At 29.1% G+C, this 22689-nt stretch overlaps 4 protein-coding genes across 11 annotated transcripts; 2 read left to right on the plus strand and 2 right to left on the minus strand.

Annotated features, from left to right (window-relative positions):
* The first annotated feature begins 694 nt into the window (after window positions 1-694).
* Window positions 695-6792, plus strand: LOC122566106 (E3 ubiquitin-protein ligase TRIM37-like). Of its 4 annotated transcripts, none has more exons than XR_006316394.1 (17): window positions 698-1154; window positions 1485-1750; window positions 1998-2208; window positions 2283-2599; window positions 2686-2895; window positions 2952-3131; window positions 3202-3316; window positions 3385-3575; window positions 3662-4004; window positions 4095-4209; window positions 4769-4871; window positions 4949-5409; window positions 5498-5690; window positions 5769-5944; window positions 6013-6085; window positions 6189-6368; window positions 6545-6792. XR_006316394.1 is itself a non-coding variant. In XM_043722853.1 (17 exons), the coding sequence occupies exons 2-17, from the start codon at window positions 1086-1088 to the stop codon at window positions 6211-6213; spliced, it is 3048 nt and encodes a 1015-aa protein (XP_043578788.1). In that variant the 5' UTR covers window positions 698-894; window positions 978-1085; the 3' UTR covers window positions 6214-6792. The 4 variants fall into 4 exon arrangements, 3 of the variants coding, with proteins under 3 accessions (XP_043578789.1, XP_043578788.1, XP_043578787.1); XM_043722853.1 differs by having other exon boundaries at window positions 698-894; window positions 978-1154; window positions 6189-6792; XM_043722854.1 differs by having other exon boundaries at window positions 695-1154; window positions 3665-4004; window positions 6189-6792.
* On the minus strand, window positions 5722-10890 carry LOC122566110 (F-box only protein 21-like). 3 transcript variants are annotated; one of them, XM_043722859.1, is made up of 10 exons: window positions 10298-10889; window positions 9669-9941; window positions 9163-9598; window positions 8944-9074; window positions 8493-8643; window positions 8199-8408; window positions 8030-8125; window positions 7716-7944; window positions 7352-7635; window positions 5722-5925 (listed from the first exon to the last, which is right to left on the minus strand). In XM_043722859.1, the coding sequence occupies exons 1-9, from the start codon at window positions 10483-10485 to the stop codon at window positions 7445-7447; spliced, it is 1905 nt and encodes a 634-aa protein (XP_043578794.1). In that variant the 5' UTR covers window positions 10486-10889; the 3' UTR covers window positions 5722-5925; window positions 7352-7444. The 3 variants fall into 3 exon arrangements, with proteins under 3 accessions (XP_043578794.1, XP_043578796.1, XP_043578795.1); XM_043722861.1 differs by having other exon boundaries at window positions 10319-10797; XM_043722860.1 differs by lacking the exon at window positions 5722-5925 and having other exon boundaries at window positions 6359-7635; window positions 10298-10890.
* A 629-nt stretch (window positions 10891-11519) lies between these two features.
* LOC122566111 (tektin-1) lies at window positions 11520-14817 on the minus strand. 2 transcript variants are annotated; one of them, XM_043722863.1, is made up of 7 exons: window positions 14738-14817; window positions 13778-13994; window positions 13244-13534; window positions 12867-13139; window positions 12555-12777; window positions 11801-12019; window positions 11520-11718 (listed from the first exon to the last, which is right to left on the minus strand). In XM_043722863.1, the coding sequence occupies exons 2-7, from the start codon at window positions 13861-13863 to the stop codon at window positions 11581-11583; spliced, it is 1230 nt and encodes a 409-aa protein (XP_043578798.1). In that variant the 5' UTR covers window positions 13864-13994; window positions 14738-14817; the 3' UTR covers window positions 11520-11580. The 2 variants fall into 2 exon arrangements, with proteins under 2 accessions (XP_043578798.1, XP_043578797.1); XM_043722862.1 differs by lacking the exon at window positions 14738-14817 and adding an exon at window positions 14063-14404.
* A 93-nt stretch (window positions 14818-14910) lies between these two features.
* On the plus strand, window positions 14911-20875 carry LOC122566108 (E3 ubiquitin-protein ligase Bre1). Of its 2 annotated transcripts, none has more exons than XM_043722855.1 (16): window positions 14911-15087; window positions 15196-15369; window positions 15814-16000; window positions 16072-16260; window positions 16332-16453; window positions 16522-16758; window positions 16833-16958; window positions 17179-17352; window positions 17435-17692; window positions 17784-17915; window positions 18006-18274; window positions 18346-18499; window positions 18576-18689; window positions 18768-19170; window positions 19244-19338; window positions 19447-20875. In XM_043722855.1, exons 2-16 carry the CDS (start codon window positions 15220-15222, stop codon window positions 19726-19728), a joined length of 2892 nt encoding a protein of 963 aa, XP_043578790.1. In that variant the 5' UTR covers window positions 14911-15087; window positions 15196-15219; the 3' UTR covers window positions 19729-20875. The 2 variants fall into 2 exon arrangements, with proteins under 2 accessions (XP_043578790.1, XP_043578791.1); XM_043722856.1 differs by having other exon boundaries at window positions 14912-15087; window positions 18786-19170.
* The last annotated feature ends 1814 nt before the right edge of the window (window positions 20876-22689 follow it).

Raw genomic sequence — 22689 nt, forward strand, 5'->3', positions numbered from 1 at the left:
TATATCAATATATACCAATTGATATCCTTTTTCATTTTCTATAAAAGAAGTATATTAAAAGTAAGTACTTGTATTTGAGAAGAATTAGTTTGAAAGATATTTTAATTTTAATTTTGTAAAATTTATGGAAGATAAGAAAAATATAAATGCAGGAGTATTATTTTCAGGTATTAAAAGTATTGTCTTCTTTATCTTTCATATGTTAAATTTTCTGAAATTAAAGTATTTTTTAAATAGATCATTTCCAAATTGAAATATCTTAATACGTTTTAATTAAACATCAATTTAAAAAAATAAGAATCTTGATATTTTAAGAAATATGATTTGAAAAACAATTTTTGCGTCATTATACTTATCTTTTTAAAATAAATAATGTTTCTCCTTGAAATTTGTTTGAATCATCAAGAACAAATGATATTTAAAGTCTGCTTAGAAGAACACCCTGTACATTTTACCTAATGTTCATTAAAAATTGTAGCATATTATTAACAATATTTATTATTATATCTATAAATAATATTTATTATTATATCTATAAATATTAAGAATAGTCTTTATTTTTTATAAATCTTAATTTTTTATTTTTGAAATTTAAATTGAAGAACGGTTTACTTTAAAAAAAGGACTATACACAATAGACATATATGTAATTCTCTACGTGCTCGTATTTTATTTTATATAATCATTTTACAGAATCGAATTATAAAAAGCTATTCAATAAAATATCATATACTCGTTTTAAAGAATTTAAAAATAAATGAAATTAACGGGATTAAATGTTTCCTGCACTGCTTGCTATAGATTACTTTACTTCATGGCGAATTACGATTCATAACAACTTAATATTCAACAATTTTCGTCAAATTTTTAAGAGTACTTGGAGAAGCATTTCGTGTACGTTTAATAATTATTAAGTTATAATGATTAATAATGAACACATCTCACGGAAATAACGTTTCGTTAAATCGGTTATACAGTTGAGCAAATATAAGTTTGCAAAGATGAAATGTCGGAAATGTGCCTAACTTTCAGAGCTGACGATACATGCAACGATCAATAACATTCAATTAATTTTTTATTAATAAATGACTGATAGAATGGCTAGTAGAGAAACATCAATTAATTCGAAAAACTCGGATGACCACAGTGTCGAGGTTCGTAAATTTGTAATGAAATACTCCAAATTTTTATAACTGCTTTTAACAATATGCACTATAAGTCCATAATTTTTATTATCCAATCTTTCATCCAATAATATTACACAAACAATGAAATAAAATTTTAATTCAATAAAATTTCATATTTTAATTCATATACTTAGAAAGAATCATTATTGTACATCTGAAAATCTTAAATATATAGTAATTATTCTATATATGCACATATTATATTAAAGATTACATGCATATTATAGTATCGTAATTTTAATAGTAAGTGTTCAGCATCCAATATGTGGTGATTATAAATTTGAATTTATATTTTAGACATTGGCAGAAGTCTTCAGGTGTTTCATTTGTATGGAAAAATTGACAGATGCACATCTTTGTCCCCATTGCAGTAAATTATGTTGTTATACGTGTATCAGGAGGTGGTTAACAGAACAACGTTCACAATGTCCTCATTGTAGAGCTTCCTTGCTTTTACATGAATTAGTTAATTGTAGATGGGTTGAAGAAGTAACACAGCAGCTTGATACACTTCAAGCTGTTGGTATTTCAAACTCTAGGCATGATGATTCCAATAGAGACAGGTATTTGCAATTTTAGGCTTATAGTTCTTTGTTAGTTTATATAGTTAATATAAATTAGTTAATATAAATAGTTAATAACTAATAAGTTATAAGTAATAAGTTAGTATAAATAGTTAATAACTAATAAGTTATAAGTAATAAGTTAGTATAAATAGTTAATAACTAATAAATTATAAGTAATAAGTTAGTATAAATAGTTAATAACTATTTATTATTATATAGTAATAACTATGTGTTTTTTAAACAGGTGTACTGTGCATCGTGAAAAATTGTCTGTTTATTGCTGGACTTGTCGTAGATGCATATGTCATCAATGTGCTCTTTGGGGTGGTACCCATTCAGGACATACTTTCAAGCCATTAGAAGAAGTTTATGATCAACATGTTACACAAATAAAGGCAGAAGTAGGTCAATTAAAGAGAAGATTGATGGAGTTAATAAGTCTTGTTCAAGAAGTGGTATGTGTAAATTTCATCCAGTATATTGAATATTATAAAATCAAAGTCTTATTTTATATTTAATGTTTCACTAGGAACGAAATGTTGAATCTGTAAGAGCTGCAAAAGATGAAAGAGTTAGAGAAATTAGAAATGCGGTTGAATTGATGATAGCACGTTTAGATTCTCAGTTAAAAGCTAAATTGTTAACATTAATGGGTCAAAAGAATTCTTTGACATTAGAAACAGAACAGCTAGAGGCTTTATTGCAAGAAGTAGAACATCAATTACACACTTGTACTCGTTCCGAACTTATAATTAAAAGTACAGATCTTTCGCGAATGATACATCAAGTACGAAAGAAACCGATGACGAGTTTTGTTACTGCTCCTGTTCCAGCTGATTTTCATAGGTTTCATATTTATTCTTTATGCTTGTATGCAATGTAGGACCAATGTCAAGAAAATATCAATGTTTAATAATAGTTTACTATTTTAGCGAAATCGTTCCGGGATATGATAGTGCTACATTTGCAATGCAAAATTTTACACAATTGCAGTTAAAAGCAGATCCAGTATATTCTGCGCCCTTACACGTGAATGGATTATGCTGGAGATTAAAAGTATATCCTGATGGAAACGGTGTTGTACGCGGAAATTATTTATCTGTTTTTCTAGAACTAAGCGCAGGTTTACCGGAAACATCGAAGTACGTAAAAATAATTTTATTTTTAATTACGTTTTAGTCAAAAATTATTTTTCCAGGTATGAATATCGGGTTGAAATGATTCATCAAGGATCTCGAGATACAAGTAAGAACATCGTTCGAGAATTTGCTTCTGATTTTGAAATCGGTGAATGCTGGGGCTACAATAGATTTTTCAGATTAGATTTACTTGCAACTGAGGGGTATTTAAATACTGAATTGGATACTCTTATATTACGGTAAGTTAAATATGTGATATTTCTTCTTTGTCACAATACTGTGTAATTATAACATGAAAATCAATAACAGATTTCAAGTACGTCCACCAACATTCTATCAGCGTTGCAGAGATCAACAATGGTATATCAGTCAATTACTTACAGTCCAAAATCAATATGCCACTCAAATTAATGAGTTGAAAGAGGTAATATGCACCTTTGAAATATTCAATTGTATATTTGTACATACCTCATCACATACATTTGTTTGTAGAGATTAGCAATTGAAATATCGCGAAATGCTATGGCTGCAACCAGAGTACCTAGTGGAGCAACATTATGTGGGTCAACATCAAATGTGACATCTATAATGATGCAGCAACAGTCACAAGCTGTTGGTGATCCATTACTTAATTCCAATTCTACACGTTCAGCTGAAACATATCAAAATAGCACATCTACAAGGTAAATTGATATCTTCCTTCTAATTGACATCTTCAAAGTTGTGAGAAACAATGTTTTAAGGCCTGAACAATTTCATGTTTATATAGTAGATCAGTACAAAACGTTCTCCCTGGTGGAGGTAACAGTGGTATTTTATCAGATCAATTACTGCCCTTGTGTGAGTTGGGAGAACCTTCAAATATGCGTGCTCTTGGTTCCTCTTCAACGTTATCTTCTATTTCGTCCAAAACAAGCTTAAAACAACACAGAATAAATAACTTAAGCGTTGTTGAAGCTGAACCGTCCGGTATGCATAGTACAAACGATAGTTCTGTAGGAGATTGTCCAGCTACGAGTACTCACTCTCCGCCTCCTTCATATTCTTCGCCGACAGTGCTTAATCAACAACAACTAAATCTCCTGTCTAGTAGCAGCAGTAGTGATAGTGGAGTAAGATATTGAAATTAACAAATTTTTGTATAATTTAATTTATATTGAATTTATATACTATTTAAATTGACAATTTATATTTATATATAGGAATTAAGTGAACATGATATATATTTGGATGAGTGCGAACATAATGAACCACATCTAACCCTTCTGGATGACAATTCTAATGACGAGAATGACGTAGATGATGAAACAATGTCAGGTATACATTGATACCATTCTACTAAACGTAATATATCCATAATTTGTAATATCAGATTATTCAAGCAAGCTTGATTTCTTATATTATTTTACATCATATAATATTGCAATATAACGTACTAATGTACTAAACTAGGTACAAGTTCAAACAGAGGTTCTGTAGATGATATGCAGAGACACAGACAATGGGAAAGCAAGTTAGATAAAGGTGTCGAAAATGAAAAACCCACGAATGAGAAACCAGACGAAGATTTTGTGAAAGAGAATCCTACTCCCCATACTCCCAATCACTTTCAAGCAGTTGCATAGGAAATTCTCCGTCTTTTTCTTTTTTAATTATTCTCCGTCCCTTTATGTTTGATTCTATAACGAAAAATAAATATTCCTGTATACGTATTATGATAGTTCAAATTACAGAAACTTGATCTTAATTTATTCATAAATCTAATGGATTTTGCTTTATGTACGATACCTTTTATCAATTGCGATACATAGTTGTATATGCTTCTCTCAGTATATTTATTAATAAAAACATATTTTTAATATGATTATCTTTGCAGGAGAAAATGACGTAGAAGTTGCAGAATCATTGACACCGTGGATTCAGAATAAGCAACGTACAAAACAGCAGAGTAATCGAGAGGGTACAGGAGATATTCGGAGGTATGTTATTGAAGTTCAAGTATAGCTACAATTATGCCTTACAAAATAATTTTTAACAGTTTAATTTGCCATTACAGATTAGGCGGGAATGATAGTTTGGAGGATGAGATTATGTTGCAGCTATTCAAAATACAAGATCGAAATTCTGCTTGGAGTTCACTATGCTTTAATCAACATGTAGATGATAACTGTGATTCAAGAACGTCTTTAACAGCTTTACAACACCATAATTCCAATCCTTTACAACCAGAACATGACTCAACGTCTAATGATCAATTTACTGACAAACGTTCCACGTGTCCCTCGCATCTATGCCAGCCACAAATGATGTGCAATGGTAGACCAAAATTAAGTCAATTATCTAATATGTGTCAGCAAGAAGTTTCCGGATTAATTGCTTGTGGAAGTCAGACAAGATCTGAACCTGCAACTCGCTCAAATTCAATAGACTGTGAAAAAGAACTTCCAAATATATCTGTCGTTAATAAAATTAATCACGAGGTAGAAACATTCAGATCTGATTTGATAGTGCCAAATGGTAAGTAAAATATGTTATACATTTATACACAATTTATGTCTTTATTTATATATACATATATAATCATATGAAATACATACTTTTTCAGTATTATTGGATAGCAATAAAATTATGTCGAAGCATTTATTATCGCGACGACAATCTTCACCGTCATCGTCTGCTAGCGTTAATATTATAAATAATGAAAATAACAAAATATTTGAATTCGAACAATTGCTGGAGACCATTCAATTGTCTTCGATGTTTCAAAAGGACACTGCCAGTTGTTTCAATAAATTAAGGTATCTATCATTTCTAATTATTTAAAAAAATGATATTTAACAAAATTGCACTTTTTAATACCTTAAAACTATTAATAGGAAAAATATTCCGTTAGAGGGAAAATCTAATGGTTGTGTCACTACCACTATCAAATCTACTGCACTTTCATTAGGACATGATGTTCCATTATCGTCCACAAGCAATGCAGCAACAGACTCCATACCGAGTCCCAACAATTACAGCTGGGCACCAGCGCTGTATCAACACAAACACGGTTAGTACAACCATTTATATATAATAGTATTAAATAAATATTAAATCATTAAGATGATTTTACTTCAGGTCAGAAGAATGTTTTAGAGGCTACCATGCCAGCATCTTCTAATGATTCTTCCAATAAATGTACCGCAGAAAAGTAAATACAATTTACTATTTTGTTAATAAAATATTACTTATACTTCTTAATTTTATAAATATAGTATATTTAAAAATATAAAATGATATTATTATTGTTACAGATCGTTAGAAGAAACTAACTCGTGAAATTCGTTTTGAATTGCATCTGTGACACCTAACATTACAAATGTTCTGTGATTTTTTTTATTTATCTAAACGTTATGTTAACTAATATTATTGAAAGTGATAGAATAGTAAGAACAGTAGGATTTGGAGACCTGATATTTCAATATTTTGATGTGGTAAGTGAAATACTTTATTAAAATCAATATTTTACAATAGGTGCCAAATACTATTAAAAAGTATAAGATATTGCATGTATATTCACGATTATATAAGAGTGATTCAGTATTTGCTATAAAACAACTTCTTTAAACTGTAATCGAACATTAGTAATACAAAACTCATTTTTTTTCAGTTTAAAAGGTATATATAAAAAAAATATGCTATGTATATAAAATATATCCAAATCTAAGTAAACTTAGACTCCAATATTAATATATTGTATAGTATCAAAATACTCAATACGTTTATCTCTGCAAATGGTTATGGTGTTACAAGTATTATGAGAACAAATTTTATATTATTTTTATGTGATTGCTTGTGATTATACATAAAGCGAGCACAGCCCATGACAGTGGAATAAAATAAAGAATATAACTATAATTATATATCCGTTATTATTCTACCTATTATGTACTTAAATCTTACTATAAGTACATAAAAAAGGAGTCTTATTGTGTCGACACGTTAGAGACTTATGTACTTTATAAAAAGTATAAGTTAATTACTGTTTGTAATTCAAGCTTTGGCGTTTATTACATTTACATAATAAAGTGTCATTAAAACACAAACCACTTCTTACTCTTATCACATATAACAAATACATTCGTACACATCTATATCACATATGAATGGGGTTAAGAGTTAGAAGTAGCTCAATGTTTTCAAGATGCTTATATATTATTACGTTTATAATAAACGTTATCTAAGCTGTTAATAGCATACATAAAACAGTGATTAAGATATACGATAGTGTATACAAATGTTATGCTTTACAAAACCTTTTATATGTATTGTTCTTTATTTTCGTCTATTTACGAAACTTATCCAAAATTATTTAGACAAGTCAAAAGTTATTTAAAGTAAAGAAACTCAATAATGAACCATACAGCAAACAAAAAATGATTGTTCTTTTGTTAAAATTTTTTTATGAAAATATTACCTTTTTTAGCATTATGCGTGGAATATGCAATAAGAAAAAGATATTTGTTTCATCTTACTATTATCTTGTAATAGAGCTAAGGAAAATAGATTGTTAAGTGGTACTGTATGTTATCCCATTTTGCATGTATGTAACAAGTAATTCATTGCAAATTTTTTCATCTTCTGGATATTCTCTTGCTTTCTCTTCATTTGGTATATAATGAGCACCACTGAATTTATAAAAGTATCTGCCAATCGCATGATGATGTATCCATACTGGATTAGAAGCCAACTCTAAATTTTCTAATAATAAATTCATATGTATTATTTAAACATATTCTGTTTTTTTTTTCTTTATAAGTGAATAATAAGTAATATATTACCTTGTGCTACATAATGGCATGACCCATCATCAACAAATACATTATAAAATGGTTGATCTGGACCATCCATTAATCCACCTATGTTCATTTCATTCATCCATTCTGTAGTCGCTGTACAATAGGTATCCCATCCTGTTATTACACACATGTATCCATGTATTTTATGTTTCATTATCAACCCTATTGCATATTTTATGCTTGGAACTCTTCTTTTTGGCCTTACTTCTTCCTGAATAAAATACATGCAACTTATAAATTTTTGTAATAAGCTGATATTATCTGAAAACCTTGACATATATTATTGATGATCTTACTCTAGATTCTAACTTCTTCTGATATGATTGGAAAATATGGACATTAAACGTCTGTAATATTAGATTTGCCTGTCCTCTTGATATTAACTCTAAATCCTAAAATTTTGACAAATTTTTTACGTAAATGAAAACTTAATTTTTCGTAACAGATATTAATTTCATAAAATACCTCTGGTATGTTTTCTAGTCTCTTCACTAATTCACTTAAGTCCATGAATTGTGAGATATATATTCGACCTAGTTGTAAAATCGTATTTGCGTCATTGGGTTGTATCATATATTGGAGTTCAAGAGCAGAACGTAACCTTGCAGTTCTACCATTTAAATGAGTATGTTGCCTAGCAGCTATTTCCAAATTATTTGCCATTCTTGTTACTACCTGTTAAGAAGTATTACTGTACATATTAGATATTCAAAAAACAACAAAAAGAAAGAATTTTCAGGTCAAAGAAAATGTATAAACCTCTATAGCAGTTGCTGCCTCATGAATATTATATTTTTCTATTGGACATCTTGAAACACCACCAATTCGAGGACAATTCCTCTTAGTTAGAAATTGACCACCATTGAAAACATCAATATAAAAATTTTCCGTATCCTTAAATTGTGGTCCACTAAAATAAAACATGTAATAATATCTAAAAAAAATATAGTATAGATAAAATTAAAAATCAAATGCTTATTACATTAAGGTTATCAGATTCATATAAATCTGAAATATATATTATTATTTTATTTGTTTATTCTTCATCCATATACCACTGTATGTTTGTAGATATATATAATCTTATTTCTAACATATAAACCATTACAACTAGAACTTAATATAAATTAACTTAACTCAACTTAACCCTATACGAGTTCTGAAATATGTATAATTATATTAATTGTATCCATATTATTTGTAAACTTACTATGTTTCTTTCCAACGTAGCAAAAAATGAGATGGGAAACTAACAGGTTCACAGTGTATGCCAAGTCTTCGAGCAACACTTTCAAATACTATTGCTAAAGTTATAGGAATTCCCCGTTTACGTTCCAAAACCTAAATGAAAAGTTGTAAATATTACATTTATTTTATAATATGAAATTACGTGTTACCTTTTCTACTTTTTATAATATTCATAACTTACACAATCTATGAATGAATTTTCCGATGAATAATACATTTCACTGTTTCCATAGAATCCTAACCTTTTAAATAATACTTCGCATAATGCATCTGTTAGTTGTCTCGTTTCTGTAATATTCCACTGGTTGTCACCAATAATATTATTTTTCCAAAAATTAAATCTTTCAGTTGGAATTGAAAATATAGTATGATTTGGATATCGTTCTCTGAGCAGCTCTTTAGTTTGTTCTGCAATATTATCTAATGCTGATGATATTGCAAAATATGACACATGTCTTTCTGGTTGACTCCATTGTGCCACAATAGTTGCACCACGTTCTAAGGTCTGCTGTTTTGGTGGTAAAGATAGAAATTTTTTCCATTCATCCTTCAAATGGGTTTGTTTCAAATACCGAACAATTTTAAGAGCATAATACCTATGTGTTAAATTGCTGACTCTGAAAGAGTTTATAATAACATCATTACCCAGAATTCTAAGACAAAAATACCTTATATTCATATACTTACATAGCAGGATGTTTGATTAAGCTAATAAGTTCATCCACCAAAAAATAATAAGCTAAAGGATGAGCACCTTCTTTTGGACAAAATAAAGGATCAAACTCTTTAAATTCTGAATTAGATAATTCTTGCATTCTATAATGTTTACTGGACATAGAAGATAAATGAGAAAGCAATTTTATTCTACTACTCAAGCTACTCTTTACTTCCTCTTTCCAATTTATCATTCGATGATCCAACTCATTATTTGTTTGATATATTTCTCTCAAATGTGGCCATCTGTTATTAAAAAAATAATAATAATAGTACTGATAATAAAAATAATATCGAATGTTTTAAATAAAATCAGTTGTAAAAGTTGTTTAAATTATGTTCAGAAAAGATTTTATCTTGTAACAATAAAAAGAAATATCTCTAACTGGGACATTCTGTATTTATAGTGTTTACAATCTATACTTATAAATAGTACATAAATAAAAATTTATATCTCGAACTTTGAAATAATAATTTGCGTTTCTCGTCTGCTAGTACAAAAAAAATTTATTTGATTTATTCAAAATAAATAAGGTCATAATCGTTCAAAGGAAACAAAAGGACGTGTGTAATTCACTCGATTTTTATTTTAATAATAATACCTTTGAAAAATAGTGATATACCTTTGAAAAAATTTTGTCTTCCAAAGTTTATTATTTTCATTGACAATTTTATACAAACTCCTGCAGGTCGAACTGAAATGAACGACATCTGAAAAGCTAAGTCGTTTATCTTCCAAGATGTACAAAATTACCTCCCCAGGTAATGCGATTATTGCGTCACTTGACATTTCTTACAATTTCCTTTTCTAATGTGCGATTAAACTAAATCTCCTATACGTAAAATATCATCAACGAATTGAACGAAACACATTCCCAATATATGTCTGCCATTACATTAGTTCAACGACGGAAGTTTTCTACACTCGAGAACACTCAAATTGACACTTTCATGAAGAAACACTGACAAGGAAGAAAATTCTTACTAATACCCCTGCTTACAGATAAAATACTGCCACCGCGGTAATGGAAATAATCGGCCAGTCAGTATTGCACGAGTCACGAGTATTAACCAATAGGAACAACATTCTTTTCTAACCAATACAAGAACTTCCAATAGTAGCTCTGTATTAAAATACACGGTTTATAAACTAATAAACAAACTGCGAATATTAATGAGAAACTTATACATATAAAAATGTATAACATAGTATGCAGGAATATATAAAATATCTAATGTAAAATATTTGGATTCCACTTCTTTAGTTATATTCGTAAAAATTGTATGAATATCAACAGTTTGCTAGTAACAGATGTATGTATGTATATCTTTTATTATCGCATATGTACGTCCTTTTTTTTTAACCCTCCATGCAGCCTTCATATTTTACCCGCACCGCGCTTGTATACAGGGGAATCATCAACATATACCGATGCATGCGTTTTTACTTATTTTCCGGAAATTAGCACTACACAATCTCAAATACAATTAAATTCTAAGAGTAGTATATATTGTGACATATAAGAAAACTTTCTGTGTACGAAAACTTATCAAATAGAATTCGAGTTTTCTAAGAAATAATGAGATTTTTAAATAAATGATTACTTCAACTTTATAAATAGACTGCGAATATTTATCCAAATTCATATTTTTATGAAGAAAGTTTGAAAAAATGGAATTTATGTAGAAAATTGTTTGATTTATGTTTGTACTTGACAGTTTTATATATTTTTGCATATTATTCGCATTCAGTGTATTATCTCGTTCTTAAATTTTCTATAAATACGTAAAAATCTGCAGTCTATTTACAATGAATACCGCCACTTCTTTTTTTGCATTTTATTACATAAAAATTTTTATGGATTCATTCGCTGCTCGAATTAATTTAATATGTATGATAATCCATGCTTTGACGAAGAGTCATGCAGTCGACCTCATCGATTTTTAACGTGTTTATTTTAACATTGATATCTTCCTCGATTTGAATTTGTGTTTTAAGTAAATAACGCAGCGATGCCTGAGACTGAAACAACAATTGTATTATCATTTATAATAAGCTGATTAAACAACAGAATGATAAACTATAAAACGTATGAACTATAAACCTCGAATATCGTTGCTTGTAGTTTCGACACAATCTCACGTAAATCATATACTTCCTTTACAAGATTAATTTCCACTAGATCTCGTGTAAGTTCTAATCCTGGCCTTTGACAACGATTACCGAGTCTCGTATGCGCCAAAGCTAAAAAACTTTCCTTCTCCGCGATTGATTTCTCAATGCGTGTAATATTATCCTTCATTTCCGCTGCTTGTCGCATGATCTGTTTCGTGTACATACATACATGTAACGTTTTAATTCAATGATTCATATTTAAACTAGAAAATGTAATGAGTATTCATGAATAATTAACAAATTATATGATGCTCTCATACAAATGCATGTCAAGATATTTCGTGGTCCAATGGTTAAACTAAAAATACAGTGTATTCTATGAGCATAATCAAGTAAAAAGTGTTGTGTAGGCATAGTTCATCAAAATTGAAATGAGCTTCCTAAGATATTATATCGAACTTTTTATAAATTTTGTTTGTTGAAATAGAATATTGATAGTTAATCATTACATATATTGATTCTTTAACCTATTTCTGTCTTATAGTAACCACAAGTCTGTTACTGTTTTTTTTATTTTTATTATAACTTTTTAATAAACTTTAAATGGCATATATTTATATAACATTTGTCGCTTGATTATACCTATACACTAACAAAGTTTGGCTTTAAATCTTAGGACACGCTACATAGTAGCAGAAATTTTAAGAATCTCTAATTAAACGTTAATGATTGTTTCCTTGTACCTCAGCGTGTTGTAATTCTAATTTTATTTTCGCTTCTTTCGTTTCCTCGATGCGCCGCCTGAAGGCCTCGTCAGTAGCATTTTTCTGGTCATTTAGATCATCGATCACTTGCTTTATGATTGTATCGATATAACAGCGCAATGGTCTAGCGCTATTTACCTCTTTCGAAGCGCTAACGATATTGTTATTAGTCTGCATTTCCCATTCGTTCAACTCTATCGTTCTTAATATGTAAAAATAAATGTTAAAAGTTAGATAAATTTAAGAAAACACTGAAATAAAGAAAAATAAGAGAGCTAAAGTGATACTTGCGATGGATCAAGTCGCGATGTACCATGATAAATACTTAAATTTAAATTGGTCTCCTTCAAAGTCAAGTTGTGCTTGTCAATGCGCAAATTATTTTCTTTATCCTCGAGTTCATGATCCATGTAATAAAGCGTCGCTTTAAGACGACGTATTTGTTCCTGCGTTTGTTCCAGAGTCCGAACTAATAAACTTTCGACGCCTTTGATCACCTCACATTCTTTTAATAATTCTTTTTCTATGTCGTCGTGAACTAAATCAATTCCTAATCTATGCTCTCTATAATTGAAATAAGAGTATAATTTAACAGATATCCTATTTTTATAAAAAATTAAAGCTATATGAAATGGTTACAGCTTTCTTTTTAGTTTTGTATATCGAACCTAAGAATGAGGCATTTTTCGCAAATGACAAAAGCGTTTTTCCTCACGGATGACAGAGCATCCATGATACGCTCCTTGTATATTGACAAAGCATCGATTTCAAGGAGAACTTCCTTCCTTATACGCAGCAGTTCTTTTTTACGAAATTCGATGTCCTCGATTTTTTCTTTTAGCCTGTGATCTGTTTCTTCTTTATTGTTTCGTACTTTCTCGGAGCTTAATTCGCAAACACGCTGAGATTCGTTAAGTAGCCGATCTGCTAGTTCCTGCTGTGCTTCAGAACATCGATACCTAATCGTAATTTTATAGATAATTTTTATATTTATATAAATATTCTTGATTCTATAATTTAAATTCTATAATTCTAAAATTCTGTAATTCTATAATTATAATAATATAATTATATAATTCTTTTATTAATAATTTATTAGTTATATAATGTTTTTTAATTTCAAATATTTAGTATTTTGGAGTATTATATAAATATAAAGCATATAAGTTCTTGTTTATAGAATTGAAATTAAATACTCGTACCTGTGGCGATTATTTAGATGCCATTGATGCAAACTAAATTTCAATGGAGGTGGTGGAGCTATTTCAGGCGGTCGTTTGATCGGCATTGTATTTTTCCAATTTCAAAAATACTGTTGTGCTTCTGAAGGATCAGCGTTCTTTTAAAGAGGCGGGTTCACAGGTTTGATCTATATATGGATGAATCAGCGCAAAGATGGTTTCCATGGAAACATTTAACCTATTAAGAAATGGTTTATTTTAATTCATTTGCAATAAGGAAATTATATACTAAGCATAACACATTACCTGTAGCGGAATAAATCATATACTCTATATTAATGATTGAATAGATTATTTCTAAAGAAATTAAAAAAAGAGCAAATGATTTAAATATAAACCTAGCGCTCCCATATATTAACTCTTAAGGTATCACAATAAATTTACTCTGTCTCACAGCTGGTACGGTAGGGATCGTTAAAAATTGAAAGCTATGGATATCTAACGGTGAAACGGAGAAATCTGTAAAATTCCAATTAATTAAAAAAATGTATATACAGTGTCCCTATTTATTCTAATCATGATTTTCATTTTTATTAGTAATAATTTATTATCCATCGAAGATAATTATTTACTAAAAGATAATTTAAATATAACTCATGAGTTATATACTGGGAATATTTAAATTTATGTACATGCATATAATTATTAATTGTATATGTGTATTGTATATAATTATTGTGTATTGTATATATGTATGTATGTAATTGTATATTGTAATTGTATATATACACGTACAAAATATTCAAAGTAAAATAGTTATTCGAATATTTCGAAGGTAATACAACTCTTTACTCCAATTCATTAGTTGTTTCCATAAAAGTATCAATTTGCATATGTAAGTATGTACATACATATATGTATGTGTCTGTATTATATGTATCTTTAATGGCAAAAAGAGATGTTATTTGTCTTCTTAGTTACTTCATCAGATGGACTCAGTCCATCAGTTTTCGTTAAAGAATCCAGCCATAGAATTCAAGGGTGGAGATGCAACGTGGTAACTGCGTTTCTCATCTAACTGAACTGTAGTCACAGAGAATGTCGATGTTTTTGCCTTATTTTTTGATTTGCCGCGTATGCAACGCCGTGACACAATGGCGGCTTCCGTTATAAGCACGTACTTTTTGTCGACCGTTTTCATTAAAATGTAAAAAACTGTCGAAAGAATAATCTTTTCGGCAGGTTTTAGGTGTCTAAAATGACATAGCGATATTGAAATTATAAGGTATTTGCGGAGAGGATCGCTGGAGATATTAATACGCGTTACCGAGGTACGGATTACTTTTGATCAATAACAAAATTATCAGAAACTTTGAATGAGAAATCAAATACAAAGTGTTTGCTTTGTTCGTTTAAAAAACTGCTTTCATATTTTTCAGAAAGAGAAAAACGCTCGCGGCAAAATGTCAAAGAGACCTGCGGATAGTGGGGATTCGGGTTCCCAACCACCTATTAAAAAAGTTCAATTCGAACCGATTTTAATTGGGCCTATTTCAACCCTCGAAGAAATGGACATGAAAGTTTTACAGTTTCAAAATAAAAAATTGGCCCAGGTTAGTATTCAAATCATACTTGGCAAAGGTATTTATAAAACGTCAATAATCGAAAAAAATATTACCTATAAAATATAATCTCTTGACCTATTATTTTATTCATAATTAATAAAACATTGTTTTTCCATAATTAATATTATATGGTATTTTATGATTGTCTGTTGTAAATGTAGATATTATGAAAAAATTTTCTTCAATGTAAAATGTTAATTTATTATGTAAGCATATGATCTAGTTTTGCTATATTGTTAGTATATATTGTATCTTATACCGAATCAATGAACACAGACAGTATATTATATTTAGACATGTTATGATATTTCAATATTCTATTGTTGTTTGTTAGTTGAAATTGATCTTTTCCAGTTAGTTACTTTTTTCATATGGTCCTTTCATTATAAGATATGAAATTGTATTGTATATTATGTTATTCTGATTTTGTAGAGACTAGAGCAGCGTCATAGAGTAGAGACTGAATTAAGACAACGAATTGAACAGTTGGAAAAGCGACAAATGCAAGATGATGCAGTGCTTAATGTTGTCAATCGTTATTGGAATCAATTGAATGAAGATATACGTGTATTACTTCAGAGATTTGATGCTGAAACAGCTGATGAATCTGAAAATAAAAGTAAACAGCTATAATGAACTGATCTATTAAATGTTTAGACAAATGTTTCAATGACTTTTAATGAATTATAGATGAAAGTGAAGCTACAACATCATTTCTCATGCAGCTTTCTTCATGGGACAAAGAAGAGTTAGATGATAAATTAGCAAATCGTGTTCAAGTGTCCAAACGTGCAGTTTCAAAAGTAGTACAAGCATTTGACCGTCTTTCTCAAAGAAATGAAAAGATTACTCTTGCACTTAAAGGAGAATTTGATGGAGGTATTTAATTCAAATGTATGAAAAAGAAAATAATATATCAAATAAAAAATGACAATGTTATTATATTTCAGAAGAAGCACCCAATATTGATGAAGTTGTGCGTAGAGCAAATTCTGAGATACAAATGGAAAATAGGAACCTTCAAGCAATAAACATACAACTTCATGAAAAATACCACACTATTTCATTGAAGGTAAATTAAGCTTATTTATATTGATAAATTACATTTTATTGTGTATTAATAAGTATATCTTCTCACAGATGTCAGAACTGCAAGATACCATAACAGGGAAAGATACACTTGCCGCAGAGCTTCGTAACCAGGTAGATGATCTTCAGTATGAACTGAATAAAGTGAGAGCACGTAATGATAAATTAGAACATCACCTTGGAGAAGCAATTGAGAAACTAAAAGCGTTTCAACAAATACACGGTACAGATGAAAAAGGAAGTAATAAACCCAATACTTTAGTTGCTTCAAGTGTGTCACAGACAAAGGTATAATATTCTGTTATTTATTACTTTTTATTTAAAATCAATGTATATATTTAATACTGTTTCATATCATATAGCTCGAAGATTTACAAAGAGAATTGGAAGAAACCAGAGAGTTAGCTAATAACAGGTTACAAGAACTGGATAAACTACATCAACAGCATCGAGATGCATTGAAAGAAGTAGAAAAATTAAAAATGGATGTGAGTTCTTTGGTTTTTGTACACACGTTTATGGTGTCCAGTATAGAATGTAAATTAATGTCTTGTGCAATAAATACCCATGTAGTACTTGCTTTCGCTGATTTCTTGTGTTTTACTTCTTTACATTTGAATAAAGTACACGTAAGAAAAATTGGGTGGAAGCCTATTTGATATTATGATCAAATGTTGTTTTCACTTCGAAAATATCTTATATTTGCAGATACGACAACTTCCAGAATCGGTAATTGTTGAGACGACTGAATACAAATGTTTACAATCGCAATTTTCTGTATTATACAATGAATCAATGCAATTGAAAACACAATTAGATGATGCTCGTCAGCAACTGCAATCCAGTAAAAACGCTCATTTACGGCATATTGAAATGATGGAGGCAAGTACATTTTATTTTATTTATTTTTCTTCTTCCATTATAAAATTATATAAAAATAATATTTATTTGTTAATATTTTCAGAGTGAAGAGTTGATGGCACAAAAAAAACTACGTGGAGAATGTATACAATTGGAAGATGTTTTGGCTCAATTACGAAAGGAATATGAAATGTTAAGAATTGAATTTGAACAAAATTTAGCTGCAAACGAGCAAACAGGACCGATAAATCGAGAAATGAGACATTTGATCACATCTTTGCAAAATCACAATCAACAGCTTAAAGGCGAGGTTCATCGTTATAAACGGAAGTACAAAGAAGCTTCATCAGAAATACCGAAAGTATGTATATCATTGATTTCAAATTATTTAAGGAGAATGTATTAACAAAAGAATGAAAGTATTTACAGTTGATATCCCTGCCTTGTTGTAGCTGAAGAAAGAAATTGAGGAACTAACGACGAAGTTAGGTCAACAAACATCCCAGGAGAACAAAGAAGGGAATAATTCAGATGGCAGTGGAAAAGAAGAAGATGCATCGAATTCTCTTCCAGGTTCTACACAGGTAAAATAAATCCTTTAAAGGAACTTATATTTCCAAAGTGCGTTATAAAAATAGGTTTCTGGTAGTTAGATAGCTTTTATGTTAATATAGATAAAGGAAGAGAGTGGAGTTTCAATAAAAAGAGAATCTGGAGAAGAAGAAGTAGAAACTATCGAAGTTGGAGAAGGAGAAGGAAACAAAGGTACTCCAGATTCTTTGACATTAACGTCTCCAACTCTAAAGAAAGAAAAAGATATTAAACGTGAAAAAGATATAAAGAAGGAAGCTGTTAAAACCGAACATCGCGATCCTGCTCATCGTGCCAAAGACACGAAAGTAGCGGAATCAGAACTTGTTAGAGATCTGAAAGCGCAACTAAAGTATGTCATATGTCATATACTATTTTAAATTAATCACTATCATAATTTACATTTGATCATTCTAATTACAGAAAGGCTGTGAATGAAATGAAAGAAATGAAATTATTATTAGATATGTACAAAGGTGTTGGAAAAGAACAAAGAGATAAAGTGCAATTAATGGCAGCTGAACGGAAGACGAGAGCAGAATTAGATGAATTGCGTCAACAGATAAAGAAAATTCAGGTATTTGTGCAAGTAGACTTTTAATTGTGAATCTTTTATCTTTTTTAAAATTTTATGAATAAGTTTATTTTTTCAGGAAAGTAAGAGAGAAGAGCGTAAAAAGTTGGCAGATGAAGATGCACAAATAAAGATTAAGAAATTAGAAGAACAAGCATACACTCTTCAGCGTCAAGTTGCTTCTCAAAAGCAGGTAACTTTATATATTTGATAAATTCTATAAAATACGAATTTTATTTAAAACTGTTGAACTATCGGTAATGCTAAACAGAATTGTGTGTGGTTTCAGGAGGAGGAGGCTCTTTTGAACGAAATGGAGGTAACTGGGCAAGCTTTTGAAGACATGCAAGAACAGAATTCTAGGCTAATTCAACAGTTACGTGAAAAAGATGATGCAAATTTTAAACTTATGACAGAAAGAATTAAAAGTAATCAATTACATAAATTAGCTAGAGAGGAGAAAGATGTTCTAAAAGAACAAGTTTCTACATTAACAACTCAAGTCGAAGCTGCTAATGTCGTCGTTCGTAAATTAGAAGAGAAGGAGCGCCTTTTACAAAATTCTCTCGCTACTGTTGAAAAAGAATTGGCTTTGAGGCAACAGGCAATGGAAATGCATAAAAGAAAAGCTATCGAAAGTGCCCAGTCTGCAGCTGACTTAAAGCTTCATCTTGGTAAGAAATTTATTTAATGATACTTGTAATTGTTTTATAAAAATATCTGTCATATACTTTGAATGTTATGTAGAAAAATATCATTCTCAAATGAAAGAAGCACAACAAGTTGTAGCTGAAAAAACTAGTTCTTTGGAGGCAGAAGCATATAAAACAAAAAGATTACAGGTAACATTAACGCTTCAAAAAATATATTCTATATATTTCATAGGAAATGTTACAGGATGAAAATTATTTTATTCAAGTTATTGCTAACACTGCTATATCTCATTATAGGAAGAAATAGCTCAATTGAGACGTAAAGTTGAAAGAATGAAGAAAATAGAACTTGCTGAAACATTGGATGAAGTAATGGCTGAGGAGCTTCGAGAATATAAGGAAACACTTACTTGTCCTTCTTGTAAAGTTAAACGTAAAGATGCGGTTCTAACAAAATGTTTTCACGTATTTTGTTGGGATTGTTTACGTACACGATATGAGACTAGGCAACGAAAATGCCCGAAATGTAATTGCGCTTTTGGAGCTAATGATTATCATCGTTTATATTTATCCACATGAAGAAGAAAATCTTAAATTATTAAAATTCACGTGTCTCTCAGCTGAATTGTGTAAATCTTTCTTACTCTTACGATGTGCATTTTTTCTTATATTTTCTATTTATTGTCGTGATCATTGGTAAATGAAAAATACAGTTACACATGTCTTGTAAAGAAAGGAGGCTGAAAAACCAAATTCTATAAAAAATTTCCTACTATTTCTTCGAATGTGATATAAAAAATAGTACTGCATTCTTAATCTATTTTGTGATGATTTCATTGAATAAGATATTATTTTCACAAATCTTATGTAAGATCAAATCTTACAAAATGTGTTTTGGTTTCTTTTGTTTTTCTTTCTTTTGGCAGTAACATAATGGATAAGATATTGCAACACTAAAATGTATGATAATTTTAGATATAAAATTTGGCGCTTGTATGAAATTTATTCATGAAGCTAGAAAATTTGAATTGAAGAGTAGATTCACTTTTATGAATGGTTCGAAATAGCAGGTATATTGTAATATATTATAAATAGACATTTAAAGTATCGTAATTTCATAAAGAAATGAAAACATTTGTTTGACAATTATTATTTTATAAAAAGTCCTTATTTAAAGTACTAAAGGACATTTAGCTTTGTAAGAACCACTTGATACTATCCTTTTCTCGAGAAACTGAAATATTAGAGAACTAGAGACATAATTTATTATGATAAAAATATATGTAAAAAGTAGAAAAAAATGCTTAATTTAGAAATCTCTACTTATTCAATTGAAATGTTCTTTTAGATTTTGCCTAGTATAATATTATCTTTCTACTTTTGTTAATAAATACCTCAGTTCTATAAAGCGAAGAAATATGAAAATATTCCTATTATATATTACATATTACTATATATATAAATGTCGATTTGACGAAAAAGCAAGATTAAATGCATTACAAATAATGTAAAAATAGAATAATAATCGTCGTTCAATGATGTAATTTACAATATTTTGTAACAAAGACCAAAAAATATATATCAATAGCTTAAATAGAAGAGAAAATAGCTTTTAAATCAAATTTTTAATGATTTACAATAATTGATTGTATCATGTTTTTAAAAGAAATTAACAAATGTATCAAGTTATATACCTAGTAAAGGATGTTTCCTGACTTACATAGAAGTCCGTTGTTATCTTAATTTGATCTTAATTAAAATTTTCTTCCATGATACTAACATATAATTACCTCCTTTGTTAGAATATTGATAATAATATTAATAAATATCTAACAAAAATTTGTTAATGCACATTTTGATATTCATATACTTAACTATGAAATATATAACTGTGTTAACGATGTTTGAAAACTTAAGAAAGCAATTTTATATTATGTATGTATATTTTCGCAAATTTCTACAAACAAGGTTTTATTATATGTTGATATGGTAAAAAGAAAGTTATATCATTTCATTTATATAAGATTATTACAATAAATTTTGTATCTATAGTAAATTGTATAACATTTTATCATCTTTTTAGTGACATGCTTGTGAAGAAGCAACGAATTAATAAGGTCTCATTGATAATCCATGAACATTCCTTAACTATAAATGTAGAAATTATTTCAAACAAAACAGAACATTAAATGTGAAAATAAATTATTATAAATCAATTGTACACATACATTAGAGTTCAATATACACAGACACTTTGTCTTTTGCAAATCATTATCACAATCTTGAAAATTAAATTTCGCAAAGAAGTTCAAGTTAGCTGCAATATTTGTTAAGATTATTGCACGTGCAATAGTGCAATCAGAAATTTTTCAATTTTGGAAATGTCGATAAACGTAGCATATTGAATTAAAGTTTTATGAAAAATTGAATTTAATCTTTACAATATTACTTTAGATTCGCATAAACGAACATTTTATTAAAATATGACACCCGATGGAAAAAACGAGCTAGTTATAAATAACATTTTGTTTGCAATTTTGTAAACCGTCTTGTATACATATATTTATTGCAATATAACAATAATACAATAAATTCAATATTGTAAATTTATGTATCCGAAGCGAGGGACCTAACGTCCTTTTACAGAGTTAATTATTATCATTATCGTCGGCAATCATTAGTAAACAAATCATCTAAATACCTTATTAAAAGAGACTCGCTATTGTTAAAGGGTAATCGGAAATTCTTTGATACACTTTGCACTTCATGAAATATATGACGAACACTTTTTATTATATGCAAGTTTTCTGCTCGACAAAAAGCATATAGTTATGTACGTGTACCTACGTATACGTGTATATATGTATGTAAAAACTTGTAATGTAAATATGAATGGAGGACAAATACATTTCGTATTAATTATTTCATAATAGAATTCGTGCTATCTATGGTAATAATCAAAAAATCTTCTTCAGCTAGTCTTCCCTGTGAAACGTAAGATATAATTAGTTTATACATAAAACCTTAAATAGAAGCCAGTAATCAGAGCCAATAATTAATTTAATCGAAAGCTACCGTTTTTTAAAATGTATAAAAAGATTATATAAATTTACCTCCCGTTTAACAAATTTTTTTTTGTAAAAATTAACTGCAAGGCGCTACAATAAACGGCACCAGTCGTTTGTCGAATTGTTCATGTTAGTACAATACTTATTTCATTTTTCTCCCCAAAATTCCTAGTGTCTTTCGATACGTTATTATAATCAAATCGTTTGTATAAAAAATCTCTGGTTTATAAGCAAATAATTTCTAATAGTTTCACAAGATAGTAATAAATACATGAAATTTATTAGGTATAAACACGAAATTTTTTTAGGAAGAAAAAAATATGCAATTGTTGAATGGGGAGAGACAAAAATGAAAAAAAAAAAAAAATAGAAAATCAGAAGCATAAACTCCGTGTAATCGTCACATTTCTACTTATCCAAATATTTATGCTCCGAAACAAGCAGTCGTATCAGTTTATACAGAATTTATGGA

Source organism: Bombus pyrosoma, linkage group LG3, assembly GCF_014825855.1.
Source record: "Bombus pyrosoma isolate SC7728 linkage group LG3, ASM1482585v1, whole genome shotgun sequence".
NCBI lineage: Eukaryota > Metazoa > Arthropoda > Insecta > Hymenoptera > Apidae > Bombus > Bombus pyrosoma.